Below are 13,630 nucleotides of genomic sequence, written 5' to 3'. Positions count from 1 at the left end.
GAAGTTTGGAGCGGCATCCCGATTCCCCGCACAAGAAAGCCACTCTTGGCCCCAGTCGATAAGAATAGTTACACACTCACTGCACTCTCCAGCGGAGAAACCCCCCGCTCGCTAGCTATGCCTCTTCTTCCAGCCGAACGTCGCCAGCGTACCAGGGTCGAGTCCTGGACTCGTGCGCTGCCCTCCCCCACATCGCCGCAGAGGAGTCACGCAGATTCCAGTGGTCTCGACCCTGACTCCGTCGCCGTCTCCCTCCAGCGGCCATCACTCCCCTTCAGCTTCATCTCCAAATTTGTCTGATCGACTCTTGAATGTTGTCGCAACGACTTATTCGCGCTCGCCATCAGTCGGCATGCGATCAAGAACAGGCTGGTACGTCTGGAGCTTCCTCCCTCCGCACTCTCCTCTCTGCTGCCCCGCTTCAGAAGGGACAGTTTTACAAAATTGCAGGAGAACCGTTCTCACTTTTGATAATAGTCTGACGTGTCGAGCCCGGAAATTAAAATGCGACGAGCTGAAGCCTATTTGCTCCCAATGCCGCAAAGCGTCGAGGGAGTGTCGTCCCAGCGAGGGCATTGTCTTCCGCCACCAGCAGAATGCCTCGATGAACAAGGACCTCGAGAGCTCCGGCGGAGGCACTCTGAAGGGGTTCTATTCCTACAAGAACAGCTTTAACGACGACAATGTCTGGCTGGAGATCCCAAAACACGGTACGAAGCATTGCGTGGGGCTGGTTCTTCTCGTCCCAAGAAACAGCAACCTGTTCGTGTTGTTGGCGAATCACTTTATTGACACCACATTCGAAATGCAGTGATCTTCGTGGACAATTCTGATCCATACGCCGAAGACCTCGAGGCCACCTTGGCCGCATCCGAGCCCGCCATCTCCACATCCCACAACAGTGATTGGAACATCCATGACGATTTTCGGACTTCCTCGATGGACGCTGAAGCTCATGGCTTGGTGGCTCTGTCGGCTGCCGCAACGCAGAACCGGTATTCTTTTCACCACACATCAGCGGTAGATCATTCGGGGACAGCAGCAGACAGTGTCCCGTTCAGCCATCCGGAGCTTCCAACCTCGGTTCCCTCAATCCACTCGCCCAGAGATACCCGCAGTGTGATCCCCCCTCCCACTTCTCCCTCCGCGTCGATCACATCCTCGAATAATAACATTAATTTCCTCCTCAACCCCTCAAGTTCCATGTCACCTCCAATCGACCCTGGTCTGCCTACGCAGGTCGTCCGCAGAGAATCTTCCTATACCTCGGCGTCTGGGGCATCCCGCAATGTAGCAGTCGACCAGAGACCCGAAGTCCGTGTCGAAACGGATCATGAAATTGCTTTTCTGCTTCGGCATTTCTCCGAAGCTCCAGGGCTGTGGTGAGTGATCCTTCTGTCATGTAGTCTACGGTCATGATTTTAATTTTTTCAGGATGGATCTGTTCGATTTGGAAACCTACTTCGCATCCCATGTTCCAGTGAAGGCCCTCACGAATCCGCTCTTGAAGTATGCCGCATGCGCTTATGCTGCGAAACAACTTGGTCGAGTCAAAGGCGCCAAGGCCATCGTGGGAGGGGTGTGCTCGAAGCAGGCGTCCATGGAAATCTGGCCCGATGCCGACAAGGTCGATTGGTATTGGTACGGTGCCAAGTATTACGAAAAAGCCATCCATCTTCTGATGAAGGAGTTGCAACATGATGCCGAAGGCCCACCACCGTTGAGCACTCCCGAGGCGTTTGGACAGTGGCAAGCCGTCGAACTGTGTGAAGATGGAGAACATGCTCGCAAGAGACGGCGGCGCTTTTCCAATAGTAGGCTGTCCGGTGCCCATTCGGATGAGGTGTTGGCGGCGACAGCCATTCTCTCCGTCTACGAATTCCTCGATTCCACTGGCCCAGCATGGAATCGTCATTTGAGTGGCGTCAAATCGCTTCTGGATATTGCTGAAGTGGGTATGATGCCGCTGGAGCAGCTGACGTCGCCGGGCGGGACGCCTCTGCCACCAAAGAGACCGGGTTTATCAAAAGCACGAAAGGCTACGTTCTGGAACTTTGCTCGACAAGATTATCTATCTGCCTGTGAGTGTTCCTCAGATTAGAATCCTTAATAATGAATTTTGCTGATCTAGATCTGTTAGTTATCAATGAGTGTCAGACGAGATTGAACACCGATGACCTTGTGTTGTGGACAGAAGCCGGTTTGCAGGTGGACAGCGCAGGTTTTGTCCGCCCCAGTAACACGGATGATGATGACGTGATGAGGGAAGACATGATTTCAAACGCGCTCATCTGGATTCTTTCCAAAATTGTGAATTTTATTGCTGCTGGGGACAACATTCATGTCGATCCAAACAACGGCCCCGTTGATCAAGGGCCTATCGGAGTCTCGCAACAGGCGTTACTCGAGCGTTGGTATCGACTACAGGCTGAGTTGGATGCCTGGTATAATGGACTTCCTGATACTTTTCGGCCGTGCGCTCGGATCGAACCCGCACGGGGCGCCAACAACGTCGACGATTGTCCTTTTCCAGAGGTGTGGTACAGCATTCCCATGTGCGCGTCGACGATGCAGCACTACCACATGGCTCGCATCCTTCTCCTGATCAATAAGCCGCATGAGTCCACCGCCCGACGGACCACGGTGACCAACAGGCTCAAGTCGTATCGTTCTATTGAGAGCGAGATCCGATATCATAGTCAGGAAATATGTGGGATTTCCCTGTCCCGGCCCGATGGGTCGGTGAGGATTCACTCCCTTCAGCCATTGTTTGTCAGTGGCCAGTGTCTGACCGAGCCTCGGGAGCGACGGACAATCCTCCGGCTCCTGCGAGGCATTGAGGCGGACCTCGGATGGGCCACCGAGTATCGCGTGAAGCAGCTTTTGAAAGAATGGGAATGGGATGAGTCTTTTAGCTGATGGCAGTTCCTGAGCATTCCGGAGTACACTTTGAAAACGACGTCGCGAGGTGCTGAGCTGGCCTTTTCCCACGTTAGATGCGGTTTCGGGATCAGACCTGGGCAAGCTATGTCTGAAACCGACCCGGTTTAATGTTTGGGGGCATTGTAATGCGTATCTTCAGGTTACAGCCTATAATGTACCTGTGACAAGCTGCAATGACAGAGGAGTCATTGCGCTCAACTCCGCCAGCAGCGGCCCATAGCGGTCACGATTCCTTCGAATTGTTGTTACTGACTCTGCTGATGGCCATATGTTGGGGCAGCTTCGGAGGGCTAAATAGAGTGAAACGAGGGAGTGACTTTTGCAGCTTCAGAATGTGGCTGTCGCTTAAGGCCTCTGGAGAAGCCCTGAGATCTGAAACGGCACGACTCGGTCCTACTGCTGCCGTGAAACGAGCGGTACTGAGTCTCTACTGATCCGAAGTCTCCTATGGAAATTTGCCAAGAGTAAGAATAGATCTCACTTTAGACCACTAGACCAAGAAGTACTATCGTGAGAGGGAGCTTACAGGTGCTGTTCTGTACGCTTTTGTTTGGGCATTGATCCTGTCACAGCCACAGGGCAAAATAACCAGTTAGAGCTGGTCTCTGGCTGCGACGGGGATGTATTATTAATTTATTATAGAGCTTCCCGTTATGCGTATTATTAATAATATGAATAGGAATAGACGGCATTAGTACGGAGCAAGATGGCTGGTGAGTGCTGTTAGGGCAAATGTCTTGAATCGTCTTGGTTCGGCTCAGTTGCTCTTTCATCAGCAGCTGCGCCTTCGTCGAGCATAAACTATAGATTCAAGATGGATTGATTAATAATTTGATCCGATTTATTGCGGGGATCTTTCACTGCTCCACGCTGTATATCGATTAGTTAATAGGTGAGGTATTGTTGGCATGTTGCTTGTCATCGGGCTAACCCCGAGCCTTCTACAACAGGAAGGTCTCCCGATCAGCTTCCCCAGGCTCTCGAACGCCCACGGGGAATCTTCTCTCCCAACCCCGCCTCCAGACTGCCACCCTCCTTCGATTCGAACAATGGAGGCATGCCATGTATTTCCCCACGCTGTCATGCACCGCTGTTCACCCCGATGAATTCTTCCGGGGGAAGGTCTGGCGGCTGGCTTCGGCTGAGATACCCGATTGTTGATGTATCTGCCGAACTACTGCAATGGAGAGCCAGCTTGGAACTGATCTGCAGGCCACATATGAGCCGAATATATCCATTTACAATTCCCGATTGTCTCTCATTTTTTTTCAGAGCTCGGTGGTGTCCTGTTTGACCTTTTGACTGCCACCCTAGAGAGACAGAGGGCCTCGATACTATCTATCAGACAAATCGCAGTCTCATCAAGATGTCCTCATCACTAGACGTCGACGTGCTCGTCATCGGAGCCGGCATGTCCGGGATCGGCTTCGCTATCCAGCTGCAAAAGAAGTATCCCTGGGCGAGTTATGAGATTGTCGAAAAGTCCGACGACCTCGGGGGCACGTGGTGGGTGAATACTTATCCCGGGTGTGGATGCGACGTGGCCTCGCACTTCTACTCGTACTCCTTCGCCCTCAAACCGGACTGGACGCGAAAGTTTGCGCTCCAGCCCGAGATCGTGGAGTACTTTCGCGATGTCGCCGAGAAGCATGACATTCCGCGGCACATCTCGTTCTTGTCGACCGTGCAGAAGGCGGAGTTCGACGAGATTACCGGCACATGGCTGACCACGATCTTGGACCAGAAGACTGGTCAGATCAAGCACAGACGTTCCCGGGTGCTGATTGCGGCTGTTGGCGCTCTTTCGGTGCCGAAGGGGTGTGATATCAAGGGTGCAGAAAGGTACAAGGGGAGAATGTTCCATTCTGCCCAGTGGGATCATTCGTTCGACTGGACGGATATGGATGTTGTCGTCATCGGTATGCCATTTCTTTCTCACTTTCCTTCTCCTCTTTTTGACCTTTTTTTTTTTTGACAATGACCAATCTAACTTATGTCAAAGGCAACGGTTGCAGTGCCACTCAGTTTGTCCCCATCCTGTCCAACGGCACCAACGGCGACGCATATCACGGCAAGCCAAAAGGAAAAGCCAGGAAAGTGGTCCAATTCAGCCGGCAGCCTCACTGGATCGCCGAACGTCCCAACCCGGTGTACTCTCCGGCCTTCAAGTGGACGATGCGCTACGTGCCTCTCGCCATGCGTCTGTACCGATTCTACCTGTACGCGCTGATGGAGGCCAACTTCTCCGGGTTCGACATTGCCAACGGCAAGAAGATTCGCGAAAACCTAACGCGCCAGCAGATCGAGTACATGAAGCGCACGGCGCCGGCAAAATACCACGCGGCGCTGACCCCGACGACGGAGATCGGATGCAAACGCAAGGTCATGGACACGGACTACTACGCCTGTCTGCACAATGAGAACATGGAACTCGTCTATGACGATCCCATTGAGGAGGTTATCGAGACTGGCGTCCGGACCAGATCCGGCCGGGAGGTGTATGCAGATGCTATTATCCTCGCGAATGGGTTCCAAACCCAGCGAGTTCTGTATCCGCTTGATATCAGGGGAGAGAAGGGGGTTTCTCTCACTGAGCATGTATGACTTTATCCTCCCAAAAGAAGTCATCAATGATGGACACTGATAACGAAAACAGTGGAACACCGTCTCCTCCGGCACAGCAGAAGCCTACTACGGCACCTGCATCTCCTCATTCCCAAACTTCTTCGTCATGATGGGCCCCAACACAGCGACAGGCCATCTCTCCGTCATCTATACGACCGAATGCCAGATCAACTTCACGCTGCGCGTGCTGAAACCCATCCTGCAGCCATCATCACCGCTGGAATCTTTTCTCTCCAACCCGTTCTCGCACCTCCTTCTCTACCCCGTCTCTGCCGCCGACACCGTCGTCATCACACCAGACGCCGAACGGCGCGACAACGACTGGATCCAGAGAGAGTCCGCGCGCCTCGTCTGGGCCTCGGGCTGCACGAGCTGGTACGTCGATGCCTGCACGGGCCGAAACACCATGCTCTACCCGGACTGGCAGTTCAAGTACTGGTTGCGGAGCATCTTCATCCCGTTGTCGCGAGACTTTGTCTTCCGGACGAGTCTGAAGAAGGTCTCTCCGCCTGCTGCAGCTGCAGCTGGTCGTCGTCGATCTCGTCGTCGAGAGAGCTTCACCTCCGCAGCAGTGGCAGTGACCTCCGGCCTGGGCGTGGCCGTCGGAGTGAGCATCTTGCTCGGCGTCGTCAAGGTGTCCGATATTATCGACGGTAGTAGAAGGGTGACAGACCACCTGGTTGGACTGAAGGGGTGGGCTCTACAGGAACCCGTCAGCTTCATCCGGAGTATTGTCGTGTCCGGTGCAGCAACAGGTTAGAAGAGTTGATAATTAATTCTAGTGGTTGGAAATAGCTGTCTAGCCGTCAAGCGCAGGCCTACAGTCTATTGTCGGAGTGTCGGTCATTTATAGTGACGATTGAATACGTACAGTACAGTACACACTATATATACACATGTATATGACAGACAAAAGCAAAGCAGGTAGGTAGCTATCCAAGAAAACGCAAGGACGAAAGCATCTAATAGATGGAATCATATCGACCCCTGCCTCCCCGCCTCCTTAGGTCAAATCTGGGCTTATAATTCAATATAAGAACCAAGCTGTTTTTGTTAATTCTTCATGATTTCGTTGGCGAATCTTCTTGTTTTTTTTATCCGTTGATTTGTTTTGAATTGACTTGAATTGATTTGAATTGAGAGGAATGAATGACTGATTGGTAGAAAATGGACATTTTATCCTTTCTTGTGATTACCGGCTAGACTATATTATACGGACTAGTATCTATAATATATTTTTTCAATTTCGGTCCTTTTTTTCTTTGTGCGACTTCATTGTTATCACTACTAGCATGCAATCTATGACCCTAGTCTCAATTTTCGATTTTTTAAAAAAAAATACAGAGTCAACAAACCGCTATGCTACTGCTTCATGCTTCTGATCTTAATCAATATCATCCGGCTTCTCAAGCCTCGTTAACCGAAAAAGGAACTCTTCCACAGGAAGCAGCACCAAAATGGCACGATTAAACCGATAAGCGGTGCACAGAACACCGACGCCGACGATCAGATCCAGGACGTAGTGGTTTGCCGTTGCGATGATACTCAGACCCATCATCACAGGCCAGAGGGGCGCCAGCGACCGCAGGATGGCGTGCGGGCTGAACTTGTAGAAGCAGTAGCCTACGAAGAGGGAATTGGCGAAGTGCAGCGAGGGCATCGCGGCGATGGTTAGGCGGTAGCCGTTCTCGCTCCATGCTGTCTTTGCGCTGCTCGCATCGAACACGTCGATGAAGCCGAATTCCTCGGGGAGGAGGCGCGGCGGGGTGCATCTCCACAGCGTGAAGATGACGAAGGCGATCACGTTCTCGACGGCGATCGTGCGGCGGATGATGGTGAACTGCCCGCGCGGGAAATAGGTGTACCAGTAGACTAGGAAGGCGACGCCCAGGACGATATGCGAGAAATACACTCGCGTCAGCAGGTACATGAGCCACGGCATGTTCTGGAGGACGAATCGCTGCAGCCACAGCTCAATGTCTAGATGGAAGATGCGCTCGAAGAAGAGAATCTCGAAGGCGTGGATGTATGCCGTGTCGAAGACGGCGTCGTTTCCGGCGATGGCTTTTGCGGAGACTGCTCGCAGTCCTTGGTAAGTCTGCATCTCGTCAGGAGCCAGCTCCTCAAGAGTTAAGATAGAAACTCCACTAGAATTCTCACCCAGTAAGTCAGTAGCCAGTACCAAATCTCTATGAGAAATGGAAACCGCGCCAGTAGGCGGGATTGTATATTATGTCTCCGAGGCCGGAAGTCATAGGCTTCATGTCTGACAGTGGAACTGGTGACGCCGTATCCGGTCTCCTTAGCGTCATTTTCTTCCAGTGCTATGGGCGCCTCAACGTCGCTGCTTGATTTCAAGGCCTTGCGTCTGTTGATAAATGTACCGATCGCGAAGATGGTGATGACCGCTGGTGTGACAGACAGGGATCAGTTAGGTAAGCTTGTCTCCCATGCTATGGGTATGAAACTGGGTGTATTCGACGAACCACCAGGCTCAATGAGATCGCGCAAGTATATCATCACCATGATTGCTGGTTGTTAGGTATTGTCAGTGAGAAGAGGGGGGTATTCGGAGGATAATTGGTAGTATGGTATTTAGTGGCCCAGCCGTGCGAATGCCAGTAGGAGAATATCCTAAGAGATCAATGACCGCAAGCACAATGAGAGACAGCGATCATATCTCTTCCTTCATGGATGAGGGAGCAAAGAGCAGACAGAGCTGGAGATGAATGGTGAGCAACCTCCGACCTGTGGAGCTTCTTGATCCGCCATCGTGACTGGCCCCAGCGCTTTCCTGGGGAAGTCCTTTGCTGGAGGCTAATTAACTCTTCTGCAACTGCTCTCTACGTCAGCCTCAAACGTTGCCGGTATTATTGTCCGGTCCATTCGATTTGGTGTCGCTTGCGGCAGGGTCCGATCCGATTACTCGGGTGACGCGTCATGGCCAGGCCAAGAAGTGGATCATTAGAGTCCAACCCTAAATAGTAAATCAACACTGTTCACCCCGTAGAATTATTAGCGACCCAATTAACAAAATCATTCGTTCAAGGCTGAGAGTACTTGTACTGCTCTCATTTATAGAAAATGCACACGCGACCTGTTGTCTTGTTCCTGAAAAGATGACGCTAGGTACGTAAATTGCAGACCCGATCTTGGTGGAACCTTCCAACAATCCCGTCGGATATTAGTAGATGGTTACCTTTCAAATACTCCGTAGTAAGTCTGCGCATGTGGTTGTGGATGACCTTTTGTTGTATTTTGTATGGTTTTATGTCAGTCGGAGTAAGTTCACGCTTTTATCTGTCTGCTCGCGTATCAGATGTAGTAAGACCACACGGTCAACTGATATTGAAAAATGGGTTTTCCGGAGTTTTGCAAGACGGAGGAGAATCGTGAAATAAATGAAAACTTTGCTAATCTCTAGCAAAACCAGCTCGACTGGGCAGGTAGCGAGCAAGTAGGGAACTTCAATCAAGGAGCATGGTTAGAAGAGTGTAAGCGGATTATCAGCAGAGATAGCGTTCGCGTCTCTTTGGTGAATCAAAGTCATCAACCAAGGAGGTATATGTGTTTTTGCCAAAGATTGACCGTTTTCTAGTCGTGAAATGAATCACCGCAAACGTACTCTGTAAAGCATGTCTGACCAGCGCTGTTATTGTCATGCTGTCGAGACTTGCGCTTCCCCCTTGAGAATCTAGAGACTCCTAAGCGATGACTTGACTTAATCACAAATAATATTAGATCGTTAGGAGGGGAGTTCCCAGTAGCAACGATCTTTCAAGCCGATGCCTGTGAGGCAGGGAGAAGTCACTGTGGGCGTGCTGCTAGGGGATGCCTTGAAAGGATTCTTCGAGATAGTCTGTCGAAGAGACAGGTGCGTTCCCCTGGACCTCTTTAGTCAAATCCTTGTAAGGAGCACGATTATCTCTGGTCAAGACTATCAAACGAGGACTGTATGCTCCGTGGTGCTAGGACCTGTATAAACCTCCACAACTGACCCTCCTGTTGCATCGGAGCACTAGAGAGTCTTGAGTTGAGAGAATTAGTCTAGAACCTAACCCAAATAGCAGGAACTCAATCCTGTAGTCACTTCTGAACCAATACGAATGGAGAGGAAGAGGTTCAGTAGAATGCAAGCCTCATCTCTAGCGGAACAATTTCGAGTCAGTCCCACCTGTACGCGAGGAGCAATTGAGAGCCTACACCAACAGCCAACATCACTAAGCTCCTGGCATCTCTGTGATTGCGCATGCGAGTCAGTGGTCACTCGATGGCTCTTGGGATATGATGTGTTGCGGAGAGGGGTCAATTGACGCATCAATGTGTCGTGATTATCGCTGACTGCCCAACGAGGTATTCTGCACCTCGTACTCGAATTTTTGCCCACAAAATTAAACTTTCCTAGTCAATAAACTCGAGACTCCGTCGACGTGATAAAGTGAAGAATTGGTCCCTGCATGCAGAATCACAGAAGCAAGCATCATGGGAGGTTGGAGGGATGAGGAGTACGGTGTAGCCATCTCGAAATCGTATAGTGCGGAGCACTTATCGACCTAAACGGCGTCATTTTCTCTTGGCGATGCTCGATATCGTGAAGATTGCAGGGTCTCTACCAACCTCTTCAATCTAACCAAGCACGTCCGATCCTGGTTGGCTGCCTGAACGAACTGGAGGTGCATAAGGTATCAACTGCGGTAAGCCAGGATGTCATCATAATTGGCTGGTGGCTGGAGGCCGGTCACGTAGGTTAAGGTGAGGGAGGAGAGATGTGATTGTGGTGTTGAGGTGCGTCTCTGGGCGCTTCGAGATGGCCGGGTCAGATGTGCCGGCGGGGACGATTGGATAGACTGAAATAGACTGAAATAGGGCTCCTGCGGACATCTCCGTGTCGCTCCCCCGAATCCAATAAGCGTCGTCCAACATGCAGTGATCAGACAACTATCATGCAGGACGAGTCGATGGCATGGCAACTAGCTTGTCTACCCCGCTCGAGTTGACTCCTGCCTTTCCTGTCCTGTCGTCGCCACGGCGACTATATAGCCGCTCAACAGTCCCGCCATGTCCACCCATTCTCCGTCTGTTTCAAAGGTTGCTATTTTTTTCTCTTTTTCCAATTTTACCTCTTCTTTCTATTTTTCGTCTATTTCTAATCATAGATTGGCTGGTCCAATCGAACTCTGTCAACACCTGTCAAAAAACAACAAAAACAGTACAAAATCCACCTTCTACTCGTTACGTCCGAATTTATCAATTCGGATCCTGTCGGTTGGGAAAATCTTTGTTGATCAAAGCATTTTCCTGTCTTCTGCGTTATATACATCCATTTGACAACTTCTTTTAATCCCTGGTGGAAGACACAACCTTTTCATTGTACAAAAAGAGAAAAGAAAATGTACGCCACACGAGCAGCCAAGCCGAAGCTGTCTCTGAGCATCTCTGCCGCTCAAAGCGCGTCTCGTCCTGGTCTGTCGCTCCGTTCACCTGGACCGGCGAGCGCTATGCCCCGGACTCCTGTCTCGCCGTCTCCCATCAGCCCAGCCGGCAACATGCGGGAGTACGCGACGCTGCAGCCACCGACGTTCGCATACACGAACTCGAGCTCCGCCAAGAGCATCCTCAAGAAGCACCCCCAGAGCTCCTCGACCGGCGTGTCCAAAAAGATTCAGTTTCAGAACACGCCCACGGTGTACTGCGTCACGCCGATCGAGAACAAGGACGAGTACTACGGCGGATACGTTAAGATGTCGCGAGACGAGCGACGATGGGGGATGCGGACGTGATTGTTGAACGTCACATTATGTTTCAAAGTCCAAGTTGACCAGAGCCCATGGGGCACATGAGTGAGGTTTTACCGACACGACACGTCACACACACACACGCCAGTCGGCGGGTCCGGCTCCAATCGATCTCTTCCGACCAGGCCAGTCATTGACGAGCAACTATTCATCCAGAGGAAGAGAGAGATTCGGACTTTTGACCTGTCAAGTCCAAAAAAAGGAGGACGAGGACGAGGATGAGGACAAGGACATCCACCTTGAGGGCTGACGGAGAGAAGGGGAAAAGAGAAAAACAATCGTGGAGTGCATTCTTTCACCGAGAAGAGAAGGAGTGTGAAAGACAAAACAACCATGTAAATTAACGCAGATGGGCATATTTACGACGTGACGAATATTATGAAATTTATTTTTTTTTCATGGTTGCTGCTTCCTTATGATTGTAAATAATTCCTTGCTACTAGTAGCAAGACTACCCAGGTATACCGTGAGTCAGGGAGCTACCTTTGAAGGTTTAGCGCACCGTGTTTTTGCCTGATCGGGTTAGGCGTTGTCCTCGCTGCTTTGATAGAGCAACATCCAAATCTATATAATCTGTCTCCCCAGGTTGAACTTGCCTTCCCAACGTCCTCATTCCCCTGATTCCACTGCTGAATCGAGTATCTCACTTCTCTGAATGCACGATTTTTCGTTCCTTACAAATTCCACGCCTGGACACTCGGCACCGCTGCGCTTCCACAGCTCATTCTACGCCGCAGATCGCATCCTTCGTCGTCGCTACAAATGAGACAATGAAACGGGTCTACAAGATCGCCCATAGATATGGTAGTGATGACTCCAAAAGAATTGATACAGCGTTTGCCGTTTGATTGAATTGAGTCCGCCTCGTTACTTGCACTTCATCATCCTATGTCTTTTCCACTCTACAGACTGAACATGCCATACAGATACTCCAATATGATTCCAACCGTCCTTGCTTGGCTGGCCTATTTCTACTCTTTGCCATTTTCTCCTCGCCGCATGGAGCAATCCTCGTCACATCGTACGCTGGTACAGCTAGGGATCCCTAGGATTATGATGAGAAACCTTCCCACAGCCACTTCAAAAACTGTCGAAGCCAATAATAGCAAATATCTCTCGTTGTGATGACTTGCAATCCTGCCTTGCTGCACCTCCGTATATCATGCATCCTATGCACAGTGCAATGCATGACTCGCAGGTATTCAAATTTTGTTAGTACCTACAGACAAAGGATGCTGATGCGCCACGGACGGAAGAATAGGGAATTGCTCTACAATTGGCCATTCTTTCAGCGTCCGCAGGCCTGGACCGGGGCACTCTAGCCCATTTTCTCCATTAATGTAACTCCTTGTGACGCTTGGAGAACGCTGGATGGATATCTTACTTTTACCATCTGATGCGAAACTTCCATCTGCACTGTCCACATATTGGTTAATCGGATGAAGTGGCCTGTCGCGACAGGTTTAACTTAGCGAATCTCGCCAATGTTATAATAGCGAATTTAATCAAATCTCCTTGCAGAAAATGCAGAAAAGAAGCAAAAATACACAACCCTCGTCTCTGTCTGTGTGATTTTTGTAGTTGGTCAAATTCAAAACAAGAAAGGATGCGTTCCAGAATAGAGGGCTGAAAATAGAGAGGGCTCGAAAAGAATCACCCACCCAGAAATAGGCCTGTCGGAAAAGTGCAAGTTCATAAAATAATAGCAAAAAAGGTCAGAATCATGGCCTACATCAGCGCGTAATGGCTCTCTTTTCGGCTCTCCTCATCAGAAGAATTCCATGCTGTGCAAAATTTGGCTGAAAAAATCGTTGGGCTACTCGAAAGCGTGGCCGACAGCTACAGCGATTCAATGTTTCGCCTGAGAATTAAAAGTAGATAAAGTGCAAATGCGCTTTCAACATAGTGCTATATTCTAAGTCTCTTTTGGGCATTCCTAATTCTAATTTTGCGAAAGGCCAAAAATGTATCCTTACATTGGTTTATTAAGATGTAAACAATTCTCTGAACTTGAGTATTCCTGACTGTCATCACAAGACTTTACTAACACACAACATACCATAGTATGACAAGAAAATCTTCTCAACAGTCAAAGAAGACAGAAAGAAAATCAAACAGAAGAGAGACTGCTGCAAGGACAGTCTTATCAAGAAGATGACAAACCCTGCGATCTCCCAAAGCAAATACTAGTTATGAAGGTAGCAATTGGCGTATCCACAATCAAGAATGGACAATTAACCCAACAAGACACGGTACAAACCTGACGC

At 50.1% G+C, this 13,630-nt stretch overlaps 3 protein-coding genes across 3 annotated transcripts; 2 read left to right on the top strand and 1 right to left on the bottom strand.

Moving 5' to 3' along the window:
• Window positions 1-352: 352 nt before the first annotated feature.
• Window positions 353-2,919, top strand: VTN77DRAFT_374 (uncharacterized protein; the record flags this gene model as incomplete). Its single annotated transcript, XM_069419721.1, has 5 exons — window positions 353-372; window positions 478-710; window positions 812-1,382; window positions 1,435-2,081; window positions 2,141-2,919. 5 exons carry the CDS (start codon window positions 353-355, stop codon window positions 2,917-2,919), a joined length of 2,250 nt encoding a protein of 749 aa, XP_069280435.1.
• Window positions 2,920-4,309: 1,390 nt separating this feature from the next.
• VTN77DRAFT_373 (uncharacterized protein) lies at window positions 4,310-6,328 on the top strand (the record flags this gene model as incomplete). Its single annotated transcript, XM_069419710.1, has 3 exons — window positions 4,310-4,862; window positions 4,946-5,541; window positions 5,600-6,328. The coding sequence occupies 3 exons, from the start codon at window positions 4,310-4,312 to the stop codon at window positions 6,326-6,328; spliced, it is 1,878 nt and encodes a 625-aa protein (XP_069280434.1).
• A 624-nt stretch (window positions 6,329-6,952) lies between these two features.
• On the bottom strand, window positions 6,953-8,094 carry VTN77DRAFT_372 (uncharacterized protein; the record flags this gene model as incomplete). The annotated part of the gene is made up of 3 exons (XM_069419699.1): window positions 6,953-7,666; window positions 7,729-7,976; window positions 8,055-8,094. The coding sequence occupies 3 exons, from the start codon at window positions 8,092-8,094 to the stop codon at window positions 6,953-6,955; spliced, it is 1,002 nt and encodes a 333-aa protein (XP_069280433.1).
• Between the last annotated feature and the right edge of the window lie 5,536 nt (window positions 8,095-13,630).

This window comes from Rasamsonia byssochlamydoides (assembly GCF_041956645.1).
Source record: "Rasamsonia byssochlamydoides strain NRRL 3658 unplaced genomic scaffold VTN77scaffold_10, whole genome shotgun sequence".
NCBI classification, from domain to species: Eukaryota; Fungi; Ascomycota; class Eurotiomycetes; order Eurotiales; family Trichocomaceae; genus Rasamsonia; species Rasamsonia byssochlamydoides.
Note: the sequence above shows the minus strand (reverse complement) of the source record. Positions and strands in the feature narration are given on the sequence as shown.